We start from the raw sequence: 20989 nt of genomic DNA on the forward strand, positions 1-20989 counted from the left end.
TAAAAGAGGCAATATGGAATACTGTCGACGTATTTGACCTGACACTTTACATTTGATAGAAAAACACAATATATCTCAAATTACAGAATGTCATCCTTATAATATTAGACTAACTGACAAAATAATGGCTGTTAGATTAGCATTATCATACTTTTCCCTTTATATGCATACAAATAAAATAAAATCAGACTTACATTCACAATTGGCAGTTATGTTTATCTTATCTTTTGGCCCCTAAAACTGTTATTTTTGGAAGTCATGTGATGGTACAGTGTTCCTGTTTCCTAGCAACTGATTTACACATTACTGAAGTGTTTACTAGCTAAGACGTTTCTTAAGTTTTAATGGTGCAAGCTGACTTAGTAAATCACTAGTTTGAAACTAGTTCGTAGTCACTAAGAACTTAAAGACTTTACATACTTTGTGTATGCTGTCTCAATGATGTGACTAATGAGACACATCATTAAAGTTAATGGTGACACCTGCGCTTCCTTGACGAGCCAAAATGTCTGCTGTGAGAAAAGGTTGAGGCTGTGTCCAAACCCCCCCCCCCTCGCTCACCCATTCACCACGCCCTATATAATAGACACTCAGTAGTTTGCTCTATAGTGAGCAGTAAATTTAGATTTCTGACACTTAAGAATTATGAATCATTGTCATTTTGTGTCATCATTTACAGTTGTAGAATCACACAACGATAATTTAAGCATTGCGTTGTGGACAGGCGTTTTTTTGTTCCATTGTGAGAATTGTGGAGGCACTTTATAGTGAATACATTTAGATGCAGACTTTGGACACTCAAATAAAATGGCAGAGGTTAAATATAGTGCACTATATAGTGAATAGAGAGTGATTTCAGTCATTTTAATTTTGGTGCAAAACAGTTACAACTAAAAACGTTAGTTAAACATTTGTCATCAACTTATTCTAATTTATGATTAACTTATTCATCCCGATGTATGTGTGTGTGTGCCTTTGTTTTAATCATTTAACAACAAACTGCTGTTTTCTAGTCTGTTGAAGTGGTTTTAAAATTGAACAGCATAGTGGTTTAATTTAAATCATAATGGACAAAGACAGTTCTCCCCCATCTAAAAGCTGCTGTGGGCAAGTTTGGAGAAATGAAAAATAATCTGAAAGAACAAAATCTCCATAAACCTGAAAAACAAATTTTAGTCAACGCAGTCATTGCAACAACAAACACACATTGTGATCTACAGTGGAGGTCAAACACCATTTTGTTAGCAGCCTTTATAAATGTCATACTTTTCATTCATGGCACAACTTAATGAGCTCAGCCTAGTAGTTACTTATAAACTCATTGCCCCCAAAACTTTTGTTAGATAAAGCCACCACAGCTGCAAAACTACAGCTACCTAAAATTTACTCTTTGATTCTTACCAAACACGTCACGTTCCTCATCCTAATTGATTTCAGTTCCAAGTCACCTCCTTCGTGGACATGGATTTGTTTCCCTCCTGCAAGAGTAGACTTGCACAGAGTTATCCTGATTGGTTATTAAGACTTTTGAAATCTGACTTTTTGACATTTTTTCTTCCTCAGAGCATTGATTTGAATGATTTATGTAAGGAGAATGTTATAAAATTTTACTAAATATTGCAAAAAAAAAGGTTCTAAGGACATTTGCATACAGCACTTTCAATCTACATCAGTCCATCATACCACATTGATAATGCTTATTAAAATATCATGTAACAATCTATTCTTTCTTTCCAATGTTTGGGATGGCTGCTGAGTAACTGTATCTGATCCACCTTGCAGGTATATAACAGAGTTTGTAAACCTAGGCAATGTGTCAGCTCTGCGTACGTTCAGGGTTCTGAGGGCTTTGAAAACAATTTCAGTTATCCCAGGTAAGAGAGTCCAGGTGTTTGTGTCTGTGGGTGGGCGAGTCACGGGGTTGATGTTAGGTGTGGTTTTGTTTCAGTCCCTTTCCTCTCCTCTTCCTCCTTCGTTCTCTTCCCACTGGTCAGACAGGCGTTCTCTCTCTCACCGTGGTGTCCCCCGCTGATCTTCGATGGTGGTGCTGGTGTCGTGCTCTTGCGCGTACATGCGTGCGTGTGTGTGTTGTTATCGTGTGTGTTGTGTGTCATGGGGTTCTGTTCTGTGTGTCATCCTACCTTGTTACAGATATATAACAGAGTTTGTGGACCTTGGGAATGTCTCGGCGCTGAGAACGTTCAGGGTTCTCCGAGCATTGAAAACTATTTCTGTCATTCCAGGTGAGACTCCCATTTAAACACTAAGGCTGAGCTTACTTTATCTATTAGCCGTCTTTATTTCTGTTTATGACATTTTTTTTTTTTTTAAAAGAGGATGTTTCAGAATATATACATTTTTTGTTTTACTTTTGTTTGACGACTCAATCAAAAATGGTAGCAATACATTTTTGATAGGCTTAGCAGTCTACTGGCAGTCTTGTGGGGTCACATGTCCTATTTGGACACCTGGAGTTATGCAGCACTTTAGGGTATGCAACAGTAATCTTTCTGTACAAGTGAATGTGAAATGAATGTCCAAAACAATGTGATAATATAGGGGAAGAGTTTAGTTATTATTTCCAATGAGATGACTTTCAGGATTTTATCTTGAATGTTTAAATTAACAACCTCATTAGGAATAAAACATGATCATGAGAAGTTCAGATCTGTCCCCTCTTTGCACATCTGGCTTGTTTTCAGTTTTATTTCAAACACTGACCCAAATTCTCTCAGTCTATGATACTGCCTCCCGGTTTCTAAAGATTATTTAATTCTCTAAGACTGCCAAGCCTAATTTGACAACACATCAACGCTGCATGAAGCTTTGAGACACATGCATTTACAAGTTTGGCTTCAAGGGGCTTTTATTTGGATTTTGCTTTTTGTTCATTAATTAAAGAGTTATTTGGATTCAGGCTTCTGATTGCTTTTTCTTTTTCTTTTTTTTTCTTTTTTTTGAAGATCTTTGTCTATCCTAGGAGTCAAAGGGAGACACATAAATAAGAAATAAATATAAATTATAAAAACTCTGCATATATATCAGATTCAATAAGTATTTTGTTTCTAGGAAACACACTGTGACATAAGTTTATACATTTGTTTATACAGTAGCTCCATTGTAAACAATTAAATGCAAAAACTATGAGATTATTTTAGCTCATCCTCACACATGCACACATACTGTACATGTGCACACTCAGTACAGCACAATAAGCTCAGCCTCCAGCATAGAGCGCTCAGGCCTGAGGGCTCACCCAGCACTGCATGAGTGTGAGAAAGGGGTGCCTGGGATGGGAACGGTTCTTCAGTGAAAGCAAGGTCACCATCACGGTTTACAGACAGGTGATGCTGACACAGAGTCAATTCTTTCAGCCTTGGCGTTTAAATGACCTGCATGCCACCTCTCATTGCCCGTCCCCCCAGCCACCGAATCTTCCTCGCCTGTCCTCTCTTTCTCCTCTTCACTTCCTGCTTTCTTGACTGGGCCTGGTTATGTGCGCCGTTTGCTGTGTGTGGTGCTGCTGTGTTCAGTTGATATAATCACTAACTGTAGTTAGTCAGGGATGTTCTCTTAGATGGACACAATCAGTGAAGGGAAATAAAATCCCACAATACAATTTCTATTCCTCAGATGATAAGTTACAGCACATGTCTATACAACTATTTACTCATGCAGGAAATTTAATGTGAAAATGAAAATGTGTCTTTCTGATGGAAACATCCCATTCAGCTGCAGTGTTATGGTGTGTGTTATGTGTTTTATGAAAAACAATAAACATGACCTGTATATCTGCGGTTCACCTGAATGCACCACTTGAATCATAGTGGAATCACTCTGCTGTTATTACATACTATATTGTCATGTCTTTGATTTTAATGAATGTATCTCAAAATATCTTTGTTTGATAATCCTATAGCTAAGAACCTCCATTCAATACATCAGTCTTGCCAAAAGTGTCCATTCTACATAAATGCAAAATCTCATGTTAGCCTTTGAAACCAGTAAGACATGTTGCTTGATGCAGCTTTGTCTGTGTCATAACGTCTACAGTTTATGGTGGTTAACAGAAACTTCCTATGAAAAAGTACTGACAAGTATGATGGTTTGTGAAAGCATTGTCATCTATGATAAGCATATACTACTAAAAATAGTCAAGTGGTCCTCCATAAGGAGGTACAGTAAGGGAGAAAACAGCACTATGTTCTGCAAAGCTTTTAGTTAATTTTATATATTCAAAAAGCTGCCAATATTTTACACATCTACTATTTATCTTATTCAATTCAGTAATGATAATGAATTTATATTTTTTACTCATAAGCAGGATTCTTGACTTTCTAATGGCAAAAACTATAAAGCTATATTGATATAATATGTAATTAAGTCAAATTTATTACAAAAAAGGCAGAAAAAATCCAGTTTCATGATATGTTATGATATATGATATCATTCTCTTTATTTGAAATAAGTAGTATAAATAGAAAACAATAGTAGCCTAAAATCTATCCAAATGTGTGTGAAAAGAAATGATGTAAGTCAACAGTGAGAAAATGAGCTCAGTACAGGATACAGGGTTTCTCTTCCCTGGAGACATGGAGATACAGGACAGCATGTTCCTCTACCTATGAGAAAGTCATACCTGCAGATAGTAACCAGAGATATTAAGCCCCCAGTCCAACACCAAACACAACACACAGGCTACACTTTTTTATTACCTTATGGGACCCCCTGTACCATTATTGCACTGTACTTACATTATTTATGTTTGGATATCAGAGAATTCCAATTTCTACACTAGATATATTTTACACCCAAACTGGATTCTCAGTTGTCTTCTCTGAACTCTCTATTTGGGGATCTACTGTGTCTACTGTTATGGAGCAACTGAACGATGCTGCAGCGGTTAAATTTTTATATTTAAACGATAGTATGGCAACCTTATTGCATTTATACACGATTTAAAGGCCTCAGATATCTTTACTTCAGTGCATGAAACCCGTCAGTGCAAAGCTGGAGAAGGAAGAGTTACAGTTCATTTAACCAATGAACAATAAACATACTATTCTCAACATACTCCACACCAACGTACATACTGGTTGTTATTAAAATTCTTTTCAATTAATTTTTTTGTATATCAGCAAATGTACCAATATCTGTCACAAACCAATATCTTTTCATAACAAAATGGAGCCCCAAGTGTGATGATTCGTGTGCTGTTGAGGTGTTAACGTGGTTAGCAAAAATCTCAATAATTAATAGAAAATACAACAGCCTGAACTTTCCATCAACTCAGGAAAGGCAATTACAACAACAAGAAGCACTCTATACACACTGGTTTTATACTTAACTGAAATGCATAAGACACTGAAAGTCAATTTCTGTTGTTGAGGCATGGCAGTGCTGAGCGTAGGTGCTTGAGAAATAATTCTGATGCCTGCCAAGTTTAGATTTATGTAAGAGCCTGCACAGCACAGGGTTAAATACAGAATTAGATATACTTTACCAACTTCTTTCTTGTGTGAATTGAAGATATATATACAGATATAAAACCAAATTCAGCTTGTCCACTCTCACGCTGTCAAAAAGTTGCAATTCTTTTTATTTGTGTCTATCTGTGTGTGTGTGTGTGTGTGTGTGTGTGTATTTGAATGTGTATGCTGGTGTGCATGTGAGTTTGCCTGTTTTCATGTTTGTGCATTCGTGCACATTTGTGTGTGTGTGTGTGTGTGGGTGTGTGTGTTTTTGTATGTTAATTGACAGGCCTGAAGACCATTGTGGGTGCTCTGATCCAGTCTGTGAAGAAGCTGTCGGATGTGATGATCCTGACCGTCTTCTGTCTCAGCGTCTTTGCTCTGATTGGACTGCAGCTCTTCATGGGGAACCTGCGGAATAAGTGTGTAGTCTGGCCAGTCAACATGACAGAGCAGTACCTGGCAAATGGCAGCAAAGGCTTTGACTGGGACGAATACATCATGAATAACAGTGAGTGAATGGGACATAACAGAAAGTGTGTGCATAATTATTTTCTCTTAGTATTGTTTTGTTTTTGAGAAAGTGTCAAATTTTTCTACACCACTGACAATTAACAGAAACATCAACCAATTAAGGTCACAAAGACATTGTAGCCCAGTGACTAATGCAAGTGACTGCTCTCTGTTTTTTTTCCACAGCAAATTTCTACTTCTACCCTGGTCAGGTTGATGCTCTACTATGTGGAAATAGTTCTGACTCGGGGTAAGTCAGTGCTTCACTCACTAAATGCATGCCTCCATGTTTATGCTTTAATGTTTTTAGCTGGTGTCTCTGGTTGTTCTTTCACACATCTTGCAATTGCCCAGGCAACCCAGTCAGGGTTGATTAGGCCTCAAGTAGCATGTGTTGTCCATGGGTCACCCCCTTCATGATGACTTCATGCACAGCCATCTTGATGCCTTTTCTGCAGCATCAGTGATATTCCTGATGGCTCTCTCCTTGTGCAGTCCTGATGCTAAGGAGCAGTCACAGAACATCCAGATCTCTGCAACGCTCCTACACATTTCTGATTAGCTGAGTGACCACTCCTATGTGCTCCATGCACCCTGGGACCTTTAGGATTCCGCCTCTCTGAACTGAGGTGTTGATGTAGGAGTTGTTCAGGAGGTATTCCATCAGGTATCAAGCAGCAATACTGAAGAATATCTTGCCTTCAACATTGAAGAGTGAGATGTTCCTGAACTGCTCAATGGTGCTTTCATTGTCCCCTTTTGGAATCCAGACACCCTTGACAAATCTCCACTGGTCAATCTTCACTTTAGGGCATGCCAGGTTGCTCTGCAGAGGGTGATGAGTTTCCTCCTTGCAATGTTCCGAAGATCTGATAAGGCGGCCTTATTCTCCTCCCTTTCGCCTTTCTGCTGCCCCCTAGAAAGGCTCAACTTCATGCAAATGTCCTCTGACGCAGTGCGAGTGACAACCAGTGTGGAAACCATGTGGAAACAAATAGCAGACATTGTTGGTTCATTAGTACTACTTTAAATACGTATGTGTAAACATACGCTAAGAGATGTCACTTTCTGTCTCAGCTGGCTGATGTTTGTATCACACTACCAAACCTCTCAGCAACAAAGTTGACAGTGATGATTGGAGCTTCTGATTTGCATCACCTTTTGTTATGGCTTTAAAAGTCCCATCCATGTCCTTGTCAAACTGGAGCCACTCTCTCTCCTTGTCAGCTCCCATCAATGTCCATATCCACCGTGGTGTGGAGTTTATGGTTCGTGGACATTCTGAGATAATTGAGGATGACTGGTTGGATGTTGCTTAGCAGGTTAGGTGGCTGACAGTGATAGCAACATACTGGCTAGGTTGACATGGTGTTAGCTGGTTGTAGTTGCTGTTAGCTGACGATTTTGTAGACAAAAGTGATATAACTTGCTGGGTGGTTGAGTGTGTGGGTGCAGGTAAAGAGGGGTTTGCTTCTGGGATGCTGAGAAAACACTTTTCTGTGTTGTGGGCACAACTCAACGAAACACCATTTATTGAGAGGGTTCCCCCCGATGAACCTGTAGACATACCTTCACTCTTACTCTCACACACAAATCCATATTGAAACCGTGTTCCTTTATTTGGTAGACGGTTCAAGGGACATAATTCAAGAAAAGCTTCTCATTCCAGATGGAATGCTAATTAGTGGCTATTGGTAATAATGGAACAAGTTATACAGTGATGGTGGTTGGACAACTGAGCGGGCCATGGCATTCAGATGAAGTTGCCTATCAAGCCAGTTAGACCAGCCACTGTGGTTTAGCCTGAGCAGATACAATGAAGATACAAGGCCGGGTCCTGCCACCAAGTAGTGGAGCTAGATAAATAGATGGCTGGATGACTGAGCAGGCCATGGCATTAAGAGGATACTGCCTGTCAAGCCAGTGGTGCCAGTTATGACAGTTTAGCCCAAGCAGATACAATGTAGATATAAGGAAGGGTTAAGCCGTTGAGTATCTGCTCTTTGCTTGGGTGAAAGTAGGATTGAAAGGCAACTTAAAGGTAAGCTAGGTCAGGGCTAAAGAAAGGTGCCACCTGTCATGGGGACCAGTAAATTTATGACATCACAGCCTTGATAGGTCAATTGCTGCAGGTCAACATTATTTTACATGAATACTGGGATTCCGTAGGAATACCCGTCCAACTTTTGGCACATTTTACTGTGTATTGATAACTGGGAAGTGTGGGGTGACTCCAGGTCTGGCTCCTCCTGCGTCTCACCAGCTGACAACCCTGTACATTGCACCAATTGCGCCTCTGTCAAGCATATTATTGTGGCCTGTTGGATCTTCATGGCCATGTCGGTTTTTGCAAACTTTACCACACACACAAACACCCTCAATTAGCATTTAATCAAGAAATTTGTGGTAGAGATAGTAAAAAAAAACTTGAACAAGACAAGGTCAAAACCATATATATGACTGGACTGATTGTGTATTTGACCATACAAAATCGGTCCAGTCATATACTAGGTTTTGACCTTGTCTTGTGTGAAATTATGGCCAATTTGTCAGAGAGATAGTCAGTGCTAGTGTCTATAATGTGAATAATTGGATATTAAATGTTCATCTGCTGTTTTCTGTAGTGGTCTCAGTAATGTTTGTTATTAAAATGTACTGAAGTAGAATATCACATGACATGGTTAAGCTACATTTCAATAAAAAAAAGGTTATAACAATACAGTACTTTCTACTCATATCTTTGGATATTTGATTTGAAAGAGAGCTGATTTTACTTCTAATTATGATTATTCTAATTATTAGTAAGTCCCCTTGCTCTTTTATCTGTTTCTATCTGTGGATGTCTCTTGTTTTTCACTCTGCATTGAGTGTTTTGTCAGAGTGATTGTTATTTGGGATGCTTTAACTCCTTCATGCCTCAATGCGCCTTTTTTCTGCCTCTTTCCCGGTTAAGGAGGCTGCGGTGGAAATTGTAAATGAAAGGAGGCTTATCTCCGCCCGGTTACTGCAGTTACAGTCAAATCAAGCGCAACTGCAGAGCAGCTGCCCCACACTGAACTGATATAACAGCTACATGAGTCACATGTTTTACCTGCAAGACTCATGTTTTAATGCTGTTGTTCATCACTTGTGATGTAAAAACGTCAGAGAAATGAAAAGCTTGTGTCCTGATATTAGTTCAGTTATTTAATCCAAATGCACCGAGGAGCATCTCTCCTGCAGTTTGCTGACAGTGCTGTCAGCTGGAGAGTCGATCACACTGGACGGTAGAGGAGGAGACACAGTGTGTGTATGTTGTTTGCAATATTTGTCTGTTTAAAGAGGAATTTAGCTGACTTCTCTGCATTTAACACCAGAGCTGAGAGGTTCAGAGCTCGGAGCAGGAAACACAGTTGCTCTGCATTGCTCTGCTGTCCTCTGCTTCCATCATCTTGTGCCGATTAATTTTGAAAGAGCAACAGACAATGGGGAAACTCCAACACTGGGCCAGCAGGCCAATGGTATAACATCATTCACTCACGGACAACCGCAGTTATAGGGCTGGCTCCGCTGTTGCGGTCCAGCCAAAAAATAGTAATTATAGAGACCACTATTCAGGAACAAAATATTTTAGCATAAATATTTTTAGCAGTTCCCAAATGTGTTGATGCTAAAGTAACACATTTCTGTCATGTATAAAGTGTTTTTATATTTCTCTGTGTTTCTTTCAGTCGATGTCCAGAGGGTTTTACATGTATGAAAGCCGGAAGGAACCCCAACTATGGTTACACCAGTTTTGACAGCTTTGGATGGGCTTTCCTCACCCTCTTTCGACTCATGACCCAAGACTTCTGGGAGAATCTTTACATGCTGGTAAAGCACGGTTTTCCTTTTTTCTTCTGTGTCCTCTCCTTAGTGTTAAATTGAAACCAAAATGTCGAGAGGAAGCAAAAAGCAGGACTGCATATTTTGTGACAGTATGACCGATAGATGCAGTCTTTGACCCTTCTTACACCTGTTTTAGAGACCTATATTAAAGCCTCTCCAGTCCTCAGCAACTATCCAGAGAAGTAAAACACCCCCTAAGCAGTACTGATGATTTTGTCCTCTTGCCGTCATAAAAAATATATATACATCATCATCCTAATACCTGAATGAATCAGCAAAAGGTGCCTCTCGGCAACTCTCCCCCTCCGTTCATTTGCCCTCTATATAAAAGGAAAATGAAGGACAGCTGATCAGAAATATTGTAGCTAGGAGTGTGTGACTAGCCACTAGATTTTTTTCTATAATGCAGGGAGAAACAAATTTCTTGAATTATGAAAGATGTAGTTATTTGGATTTGTATTAAAGCAATATTTTTGCTAAATAACCCTTAGAAGAGTCAGATTCTCTATCAAAACTGACACAAATGCAAGTACAAAAAGATATAATGTGCACATATAGACCAAATATCAATATCGGCCTCAAAAATTCAGTATCAGGCTTAAAATTCACTTCATTTGGCAATTAGGCCAGTCACTGTTTTAGTGTGTGTGTGTGTGTTTGTGTGTGTGTGTGTCTGGATGTTTTACTGGAGAAAGCCATGAACTGGAAATATAAAAGCACTAGTAATGCTGACACACAGAATAAGAAAGTACTGCAGGAAAAAAACTCATGCATAGTACAACCCTTTTACTAAGATGCATTCTCTTTATACCTTATCAATAGGTCAGTATGTCTGTTTAAAAACACAACCAATGTTATTTCAGATCAGTCTAAATCTCAGATTTGTTCTCATTTTGTCAGACTCTGCGAGCTGCAGGGAAGACCTACATGATCTTCTTTGTGCTGGTCATCTTTGTGGGCTCCTTCTACCTGGTGAATCTCATCTTGGCTGTGGTGGCCATGGCTTATGAAGAGCAGAACCAGGCCACTATTGAGGAGGCGGAGCAGAAAGAGGCTGAATTCAAAGCTATGCTGGAGCAGCTCAAGAGGCAGCAGGAGGAGACACTGGTCAGTCTCACTCTCTCTCTCTGACACACATGCCTTTACCCATTTGTCATAGTTTATGGTTATCATGTGTCTTTTTTTCTCCCAGGCTCCTGCCATGGCGACATCTGCAGGCACAGTTTCGGAGGCTGCTTTGGAGGATGAAGGAGGGGGGCACTTGTCCCGCAGCTCCTCTGAAGTCTCCAAGCTGAGCTCCAAGAGTGCCAAGGAGCGTCGCAACCGCAAGAAGAAATGGCGGCAGAAAGAGCAGGAGAAAGAGAAGGGAGACAGTGAGAAGGTTGTTAAGTCTGAGTCAGATGATGGCAGCAAGAAAAGCACCATTCGTTTCCCAGGAAGCCGGCTGGGGAGGAAGACATCAATCATGAACCAGGTAAAGTTAGCAAGACAAAATATACAGTGAATGCAGACTGTTGTTTGACCTGGCATGTAAAAAATACATGTACTAATGTTTCTGGAAACGTTTTTAGAGATGTTCTGTAATCATTGGCTGTTTTAGGTCTTTCAACATCATACACCCTCCTCCAGGTGATCCAGATGACGTTGACCAGGTCTTAGCTTGTGCCAAGATGACTGGTTACCTATGTCCTCCCCATGACTCTCCTCTCTTGAGCCACTGCTATCTTAAGGCTCTTCTATCACTTCATTGATGCATTGCATATGGCATTGCATATTGCATATTGATGCTTTGCATCTCCTCTCTCCCTTGATGATTAGTATGTTGTACGCTCTGGCCAGAGATACTGCTGCAAAGCCCCTGCATCCAACTTCAACAGGCAGGCACCTGTCTGTCTAGCTGCCTTGCCTGCCCTTGCCGACCAGTCCCCCATACTTTGTGATTTTGCTCTCAAAGGCTTCATCAAAGCAGTCTTCAAAAGGGACTGTCACTTCCAGTAAGATGATTTGTTTGTTGGCTTCAGACCAGAGAACAATATCTGGTGTCAGAGTGGTGGTGCAGGGGGAACTTCAGCTACCTCTCCAAGTCTACCAGCTGATAGTTTTTTGCAGAGGCTAGTATGGTTCCGCAGTTCTAATGAAGGAGGGGTGGCCAGTCAGTACTTCAACACCATTTTGTCCTGCTGCCAGAACTTTGGAGCAGCAGCTCAAAATGTGTTGCAAGGTTCCCCTTTCCATGCACAGGGGACATCTCAGCTGTGGACACCTTGACTCTGCTTGATGGACTGCTTCTGGTCACCACATTCTTACAGTCTATATCTCAATGCCAGCTTTTGTCACCTTCAGGTCTGTCAACTGCTGGTACTGCAGCAGTTCTCTGGTCCTTGCCATCTTGAATTCCTCCTTAAGAGACTTGAGTAGTAGCTCCAGCCATCTTCAGAGGTAGGTGCTCACCTTCCTCTCCAAGGCCTCAATGGTTGAGACTGGCACTTTGCACACCAGGAGTGGCCACAAGATTATAGACAGAATTTCATGTTGGGACTGCCATGCTTTGAACTTTCCTGACAGTCCTGACTGGTCCACAGATTTCAGCCCTCCTGTTCAGTGCAGATTGATCAGATGGATGTTGTGTCCCTCAGGCACTTTTGCTGTTGTACGCCTTACACCAGCTTTTCACTGGCTTCTATGTGATGGTTGGAAACGTAGTGCCTGTGATGCTGAAGCACGCCAAAATGAGTCATCATCCTTGAGCCTGGCTCGGACTCTGTGGTGACTGCATGTTCATCACCAGAGAAAACAAGATGGTACCTTGATCTTATACCAGAGTGAAGTAATTCTAGAGGAGACTCTCATCCTGAAGTTGTAGTCAGCATTGAGGTCTCTGGTTCTGCGGTGGACATGATGTTTTGTAAGTGTGAACTGGCCAAGCTAATGTGGTATCAACTGGTAAGCCACAACACTGACAGGTTGCCCTTGTTCTCTCTGGCTTTCCTGATGAGCTGTGCCGCTACTCCTGTATGCTCCAATCATCCTGGCATTCCTAAGATGCCATGCTTCTGGACCAATGTATCAATGAAGCTATTCTTGGTGAAGAAGATGCAGCATCTACTGGGCACAATGCTGATGAAGATCTTGGCTTCAACGCTCAAAAGCTTCGAGAAGTGGTCATTCCTCTTGGAGTTCTCCTCCTTTGGTATCTAAACAGCATCAGGAGTTGTTTTGTATGAATCCAGCCACAATGTCATCTTTTTTTGTTGTTGCTAAATTGTGAAGATAAATTATACGATGAAAACAGCTTTTATTTTAATGAATGTTAGGCATTTTCTGTATAACCAAAACTAAACTGTACTGTAATGTTGTTTAGGGGATAGAACAAAACAACTGGCTATGTTCCAGATCAAAACATCCCCAAAGCATGCATTTTGCTGCAATTGCTAGAATATGCTATATGCAATATGCTAGAATACTAAAGCTTAAAAGAGAAGAATACAATCCCAATCATTTGTCCTATAGTTCAAAGTCAGTTTATTCTTTAAATTGTCTGATTTTCCCACATGTATAATTACTGGATTCTTGTGATCTTCTTTACAGAAACAAGGAGGACAAAACTGCATGAATGACAATAAGACAAGGAAAAGACAATACATTTATAAAATCATCAGAACTATAATTTTGTATAATTTCATAGCTACATTATAGTACATTACAATGATGCAGTTCTCATGTTGTAACAGTGGTTGAGCAAATTTACAAAGAAAACTCTCCATTAGTCTTTAACATTGTTTTCTGTCTCCTTCTCTAAATATAAATTGGCTCATTTTGTGATAAACACATGCTTGGGTACATAAGACATAAGACACTTTATTGTCATTGTAGGAATACAACAAAATGGTAACTCTCAGTGCCCAGCAGCCATGAGAACAAGATAAAAACAAGATAACAAGATAGAAACAAGATGTGAAATAAAAAAAGATAAAAATATAAAACATAAAAAATAAAAACAAGATAAATAATACAAATTAATAAAAGGTATTACACAACAAGTTACATGTATGTAATGAAGTGTTTGAATGGATGAGCAGCAGTTGGGGAGTGGGTGGTAATATTTACAGTCTTCAGTCCACAACAGCTAGTGGGGGGGGGGGGCAGTGATGGATGCTACAGCTCTGGGGAAAAAGCTGTACTTTAGTCTGTTAGCTCGGGCTTTGATGGCTCTGTATCTCTTCCCTGAGGGCAAGGGGACAAATTGTGAGCTGGGTGGGTTGGGTCCTTACTGATGTTTCTAGCCTTCTTGTGGTCTTCTGGTTATTTTTTTGTGGTCTTCTGGTTATTTTTTGTGGTCTTCTGGTTATTTTTTGTATAATCTGTGCCCCTCTTGCCCTCTTCACCTTGTCCTTCTATCTACACATCAGCAAACTCCTGCTGTTTTAATAACTCCTCAACTCACTCTCCTTCTCTGCGTCTGTCTCTCCCTCTTCAGTCACTTCTCAGCATCCCAGGCTCACCCTTCATGTCGCGCCACAACAGCCGCAGCAGCATCTTCAGCTTCAAAGGCCGTTCCAAGGACATGGGCTCAGAGAACGAGTTTGCCGATGACGAACACAGTACAGTGGAGGAGAGCGAAGACCGCCGGGGCTCCCTATTTATCCCTTACCGCCGCAACAGCTACAGTGGCTACAGCCAAGGCTCGTCACGCATCCACCCACTGGCACCCCACTCTGGAGGGAAGAGGAACAGCACAGTGGACTGCAATGGCGTGGTGTCTCTCATCGGCCCTGGGCCCGGCAGACGGCTTCTGCCTGAGGTGAAAATAGATAAGGCAGCCACTGATGACAGTGTAAGGACGTCCATGGGACACCAATACAGTATAGGCATGATGGTGGTGGCCCCGGTCTCTGCAGCTTCTCCTTCACAGCCTCTTCCCCTTGGCACTTGTTCCTCTTTCCCTAAACTAAGTAGCTCCCTTTTCCTCCCCTGATCTCAAAATATCTTGATTCCATTTTTATTTCATCTTATACTGCCACTTACACTTACAGCCTGATCTAATGCCTCTTTTCCATTGTTCCTTTTTAACAGCCCTAGGAGGCACTAACCAGCTCTGACAGTATCCACTCACTCACAGCCTTACAAGCATCATGATTATCATTTAATTGATTAATATCTGTCAATATCGCAATATCAGCCCCCATAAATTCTCCTAACAATTCTATCACCAAGCTCACTCCTATACAGTCATTGTCATTCATAAAAAAACAAGACTATCAAAACATTTTACAAGAAAAAAAAACTCTCTGTCACTTCTTCTTCATCTTTCATTTTAAGGGGCTTTCCATGTCCGGGCCCATACAGTTTTCTATCTCTGCTTTTATCTCCTCTCTATTTCTCTCTGTTTCTTTCTTTCACTTTCAGTATCTTTCTGCCTCCCTCTCTTTCCTTTCCTCTCACTCACTTGTCCTCATTTATCCTCTGCTCCTGAGCAACTGGATGGTGCAAAAACAAATCTGAAACTTTTTTTCTATAATCCTCCTCATTCTAGGTAGCATGGTAGACCCCTCTTTTATTCTCAACCAATCTACCTGCTTTTATCTTTTGACCTCTCTTCAAATGTAGCATGGTGTAGCAGCAAATGATGTCTTGAATTCCCTTCTGTTCTTGACATGCATGCAATTGCATGCAATTTAATGTTTAATACTTGGGGTCGTAGATATGTTATGTACAGTACATGATGAAGGGTTTAGAAAGTGTACTATAAATTCTCAAATAAAAGCTAGTAACTTTAATAGAAAACTGGGGAAATTAGATTTAAAGGTCTGTCTCTTATAATAGTTAGTTTTAAATAAAGACTTGGTTCTGTTTGAGAATTTACAGTATGAATTTGAAATGTTTTGTGTGATATGTTGCAGGAAATGCTTAAATAGAACAAGTCAGGTATTTTTGGGGAACCGTACATTGTAAAAAGATTTGATGATGTGATGTGAAGCGCTGCATTCATCACATTAGGTTTTTTCATTTTCTATGCAGGCCTAGGGCATAATTTATAGTTCAGATAGCTTTAGAGCATTAGTTTTAATGTGTGCTTGTTTGTGAGTATGCATTCATGCGAGCACTATCTCTTACTGACATCATGTATTTCTCTGAGTACAGACTACAGATGTGGAGATCAAGAAGAAGCACTCTGGCTCTCTCATGGTATCTGTGGATCAGCTTAACTCCTCCTTTAAAGGAAAGGACCGTGCCAACAGTCAGATGAGTGTAGTGACCAACACACTGATAGAAGGTACAGATAGTGACACATTTCCTTTTTCCTTTTCAAAATTGTCCTATGCCATTCAAGGTCTAATTTAGCAACTGTACCAAAATAAGATCTCTGTTATTCAGATTAAACCATCAAATTGGCCTTGAATTTACAGCTGGAGTTAAATATGTGTCCCTATTATATGTACGCAAACTGTCTGCTTTAGATCTGGATATGGATATAGCATAAATGGGAAGGCAGGCTCGACCGCATCAGCTGTCTGATGTCAACAAAATGCTGTTGTCTGCAACTTGTGGGCAGAAAACCTGTGCCTCACAAAAATTAGCAAGTTGTAGGAATTGAATTTGATTTTCACCTGACCTCAAATCGATGTTTTCCTTATGCAGACAGGACTTCCAGGTACAGATTGCACCAGAAATTTGACTGTTGCTCACCAGGAAGTTTGTGGTATAGACAAAAAAATAGTAAAAAAAAATATATTTTGCTTGTGTGACTTTTTGTTTCACTCTTACCTGTTTTGGCTTTCTCAACCTTTCTCATTCCCTTCCTTAATCTCTCTCTGCAGAGTTGGAGGAGTCTCAGAGGAAATGTCCTCCCTGTTGGTACAAGTTTGCCAACACCTTCCTCATCTGGGAGTGCTTTCCCTTCTGGCTGAAGATCAAGCACATAGTCTATTTGATTGTCATGGACCCATTTGTTGACCTGGCCATCACCATCTGTATTGTCCTCAACACCCTCTTCATGGCCATGGAGCACTACCCCATGACTGACGAGTTTGAGGGAGTCCTGGCTGTTGGCAACCTGGTGAGAAACTGCAGCTCTTCTTTTGTCCGTTCTTGTACTGTTGCCATTTGTCTTTGTAACTTTTTATGCTTGCATCAACCTCATTATCCCTCTCAGGAGTTACAGAAGCATTGCAGGTTCAGTTTGCCCCACCTATATAACCTCAAACCAATGCATCATTTGGTATGTGCACTTAAGTATACACACACACACTGTATATAGGAGGTTGATGGGGTCTCATTAAAGATTTAGTTCCATTTTAATGTAGCCAGCGAGCCTGCTCCCCAAACTCTCATCACCCCGACTCAGGTCTTTCTTTAGCTTCCACTGCATCCCATTTACCTCAACTTTACTTTACTCAACTGATCTGTCCAGGACTGGTTTGGCGGAGTACAAATGTATAGCAGACATTTTGATTTGTCTGTGCTGTACCCTTGCTGTCAGACATCACTGTGGCACAGCTGTCTGAGGGCAGCAGTATTGGCACAGTGTCAATACTGAGACAGGAAATGAGGTCAGAGGGATTGGCACGCTTACAGGGGTGAAACAGGATCTGAAGTCAGAGAAATTGGCGTGGTGTGATAGATGGTGCAGTATGAATCATTGGTTGTTCTCTACAGCACTGATTGGGCACATGATTAGCTGGGTGGAGAGTACAGGAATGTCTCAGAGTACTACAGCTCTGTACAGGTTCTGCTGGAATACTGTGCCATTGCTGTATGACCTTGCCCTGTCAGGAGAGTCCTCACTCTTAAGCAAATCACTGTTTTAATCAGCTCTACTTCAAACAAAACATAAGAAACCCAGTTTTTTCCATTTAGCACTCAATTTCCCCTTAAGGCCTCTAGAACGGGGAAAGGTTCTGTTACTGGGAAACAGGGAAAATCTGTTACTGTTACTTCATGGAAGGAGGTGTATCCTCAAGGGTAACTTCATGTTACAATAGTAAGCATAAATAAGTAAGTCCAACCAATAAAGCAATCACAAATACTTTCAAAGATTCATTATTCACTGTGCACGACCTTCCTCCTTACCCTGTTTTCGCCAAAAAAAACATCACAGTAAAGACGTAATGTTACTATTTCAAGGGACCTCTAGTTACATTTGGCTTTTGTGGGAAAATATAATAAGTTCAAGTATTTATTATGTCATTTATGTGATATTCTGTGTGGGTCTGTAGGTTTTCACAGGCATCTTTGCTGGGGAGATGTTTGCCAAACTGATCGCCATGGACCCTTACTACTACTTCCAAGAAGGCTGGAACTGCTTTGATGGTTTCATTGTGACTCTGAGTTTAGTTGAGCTGGGGCTGGCTGATGTGGAAGGTCTGTCGGTGCTCAGGTCATTCCGATTGGTAAGTGGAAGAGAAAAGAGACTGTCAACATCTGTTTACCTCATCTAGCCCATATGTTCAGGCCAAGTGTATCATTAATGAGAGATGAAAGTGTCAGGCTGAAAAGATCTTTTAACAGGTCACATTTTCAGAGCAGACTGAATCCTAGAAATGTGATGTTTATTTGATAATCCCTCTCAATGTATATATGATGTTCCTGTGCCGGATCAAACCGCAGTCAATATGTTTGCTTCACATGGCCTTTAAATTAAATTAAAATAATATGTGGAATAATCCTGTTTCCTGTCTCCCATGTAGTTAAGAGTGTTCAAACTGGCCAAATCATGGCCCACCCTGAACATGCTGATCAAGATCATCGGTAACTCAGTGGGAGCCCTGGGTAATCTGACCCTCGTGCTGGCTATCATCGTCTTCATCTTTGCCGTTGTGGGCATGCAGCTGTTTGGCAAAAGCTACAAGGATTGTGTGTGTAGGATCGCAGAGGACTGTGAGCTGCCCCGCTGGCACATGAACGACTTCTTCCACTCCTTCCTGATTGTGTTCAGAGTGTTGTGCGGGGAGTGGATCGAGACCATGTGGGACTGTATGGAGGTGGCAGGACAGACCATGTGCCTCACTGTCTTCATGATGGTCATGGTCATCGGAAACCTGGTGGTAAGAAAAGACAAAGATTACATAGTGTAGATGCTATTTATCCATTTACTGTGAGTGCAAGGGTTCCAGCTTTTGTGATGTTTATTTTTTAGGTGTTGAACCTGTTTCTGGCCTTGCTGCTGAGCTCGTTCAGTGCAGACAACCTCGCTGCCACAGATGATGATGGTGAGCCCAACAACCTCCAGCTTGCGGTTGCCCGCATCAAGAGAGGTGTTGCCTGGTTCAAGGCCAACATGCGGGTCTTTGTAGCCACAGTGCTCAAGAAGGTACCTTATAATCAATAATCTACATGCATGAGCAATTCTTGGTTGTTAAATAAGTTGAACTTTGAGTGTTTATGATCACATTCTTGTTCTCTAATAGCATTTTTTGTTCACACTATTTTGTCACTCTGACATGCAGTCTGAAGAGGATGAACAGAAGCCTCTGGATGAAATGTACGAGAAGAAGCTCAACTGTATTGCAAACCACACAGTGGACATCAACCGTGAACTGGACTATGCTAAAAATGGCAATGGCACCACCAGCGGCATTGGGAGCAGTGTGGGAAAGTACATGATTGATGAGGACTACATGTCCTTCATCCACAACCCCAACCTCACTGTCTGCGTCCCTATTGCTGTTGGCGAGTCAGACTTCGAAAACCTTAATACAGAAGACTTCAGCAGTGAATCGGATGTGGAGAACAGTAAAGATGTGAGTAGGAAGGATTGGTAAGAGTGTGAGCATGCAGGAAAGATGTCAGCAGAGACGTGGCAGCAGTGATGTCCTTGCTTAAGAGTTTGATGATTGTATGGGTAAATTATTAATTATTGCTTGATGGAGGGAGATTTTGTGGTGGTGGTATTATTCTGGATGCTGTTTATTGGAGATAAACATTTATGCTAAATCAGCATAAAATTAATATTTTAACATAGTCCACACTAGTGCTACAGTATGGTAAAGTTTGCCAAATAGGTGACTTAACGTACTCATGTAGGTGATGTAATAAGACAGAATGCACATGTGTAAAGTGTGTATTTGTTTGTGTGCACCCAACCAGCATCGTTTGATCCATTAAGCAGAACTGGCCTGAGCTGCCACTTTAAAGACATTTAGTTTACCTGACATTTCAGAACATCCATTTAGACACGAGAGCTGCAACACTGAGCCTAAGTGCTGACAAAGGCAGTTGTGACGACAGACAGACAAACATACTGTCTACTGTATAGTATGAATGTGGGAGAAGGGTACGCCAGACCCTAAGCGTGTAGAGAAGTGCGATGCATGGGTCACCTTGACCTGGTTTGTAGTAGGAAGAAAGGAGATAATGCAGCAGCGTCACTACTGTACCTGCACTAGGTTCATATTCCACTGGGCTCCCACACAACAAATCTTCCCTGCACCACATCCAGCCATGGGCTACACTGCAGGGGAGCAGACACAGACAGAGCTGCTCACAGCCAATCAGAAAAGCAGGGATTCTTCTGGCTGAGGAAGAGAAAAGAGAGGGAGAGGGAAGAGAGCACAGTTGCAGTCCTTTGCTGACGACTTAAGATTATTAAGTGCAGGATCATTCTCTAGTGAATTGAATTGGCTGAGTGTCTCTGTCTGCATGTGCACAAGCGTGTGTATACTTTATTGCAATAAGGCCACTGTTATGCTGGTGTTTCACTAGTTTGCCCTGTCTCACCTTGACTCATTGTTAAGATGTGACATGATTTATTGGTACAGGTGGACTTCACCAAGCAGCAGCTTTGGTTTTAATGTCTACAAATGTGAGATGTTATACTCGTCTTTACTACATCCTACAGCAATGAATTTCATATCCAGATCGATTCCTATTCAGTTCATCCATCTATTCATCCAAAAATGATATATAAATTGTATACAAATTGATTTTATTTTTGTTTATAAAACTCTTTGGTTTGACTGAACATGTACAAGCATAAAGCCTTTGTTTAATTCTTTCATCACAAATGAAGGAATCCTTCACCCCGAAAACAGTTCAAGTGCAATCAATCGCTGGTCAAGTTCATTTACTACCTAGTGAATATCTGTTAATAACTCTGCAGGGTAGTCAGTGGCAGAGGTAGAACTAGCTACACTACATGA

At 41.0% G+C, this 20989-nt stretch overlaps 1 protein-coding gene across 8 annotated transcripts in view; it reads left to right on the forward strand.

Annotated features, from left to right (window-relative positions):
- scn8ab (sodium channel, voltage gated, type VIII, alpha subunit b) overlaps positions 1 to 20989 on the forward strand; it is a 55112-nt gene that overhangs the window by 17144 nt on the left and 16979 nt on the right. For 3 of the 8 annotated variants that reach the window (XM_044348076.1, XM_044348080.1, XM_044348079.1), the window contains exons 6-18: positions 2152 to 2243; positions 5761 to 5982; positions 6171 to 6234; positions 9695 to 9836; positions 10752 to 10958; positions 11044 to 11325; positions 14329 to 14685; positions 15993 to 16125; positions 16670 to 16908; positions 18068 to 18241; positions 18539 to 18895; positions 18988 to 19161; positions 19298 to 19591. In XM_044348076.1, coding sequence (XP_044204011.1) covers positions 2152 to 2243; positions 5761 to 5982; positions 6171 to 6234; positions 9695 to 9836; positions 10752 to 10958; positions 11044 to 11325; positions 14329 to 14685; positions 15993 to 16125; positions 16670 to 16908; positions 18068 to 18241; positions 18539 to 18895; positions 18988 to 19161; positions 19298 to 19591 — 2737 coding nt within the window. Of the gene's footprint in view, positions 1 to 1782; positions 1875 to 2151; positions 2244 to 5760; positions 5983 to 6170; positions 6235 to 9694; positions 9837 to 10751; positions 10959 to 11043; positions 11326 to 14328; positions 14686 to 15992; positions 16126 to 16669; positions 16909 to 18067; positions 18242 to 18538; positions 18896 to 18987; positions 19162 to 19297; positions 19592 to 20989 lie in introns of all 8 variants that reach the window. The other 5 variants (XM_044348077.1, XM_044348083.1, XM_044348082.1 and 2 more) reach the window with 4 other exon arrangements.

Source organism: Thunnus albacares, chromosome 4, assembly GCF_914725855.1.
Source record: "Thunnus albacares chromosome 4, fThuAlb1.1, whole genome shotgun sequence".
In the NCBI taxonomy this organism is placed as follows: domain Eukaryota; kingdom Metazoa; phylum Chordata; class Actinopteri; order Scombriformes; family Scombridae; genus Thunnus; species Thunnus albacares.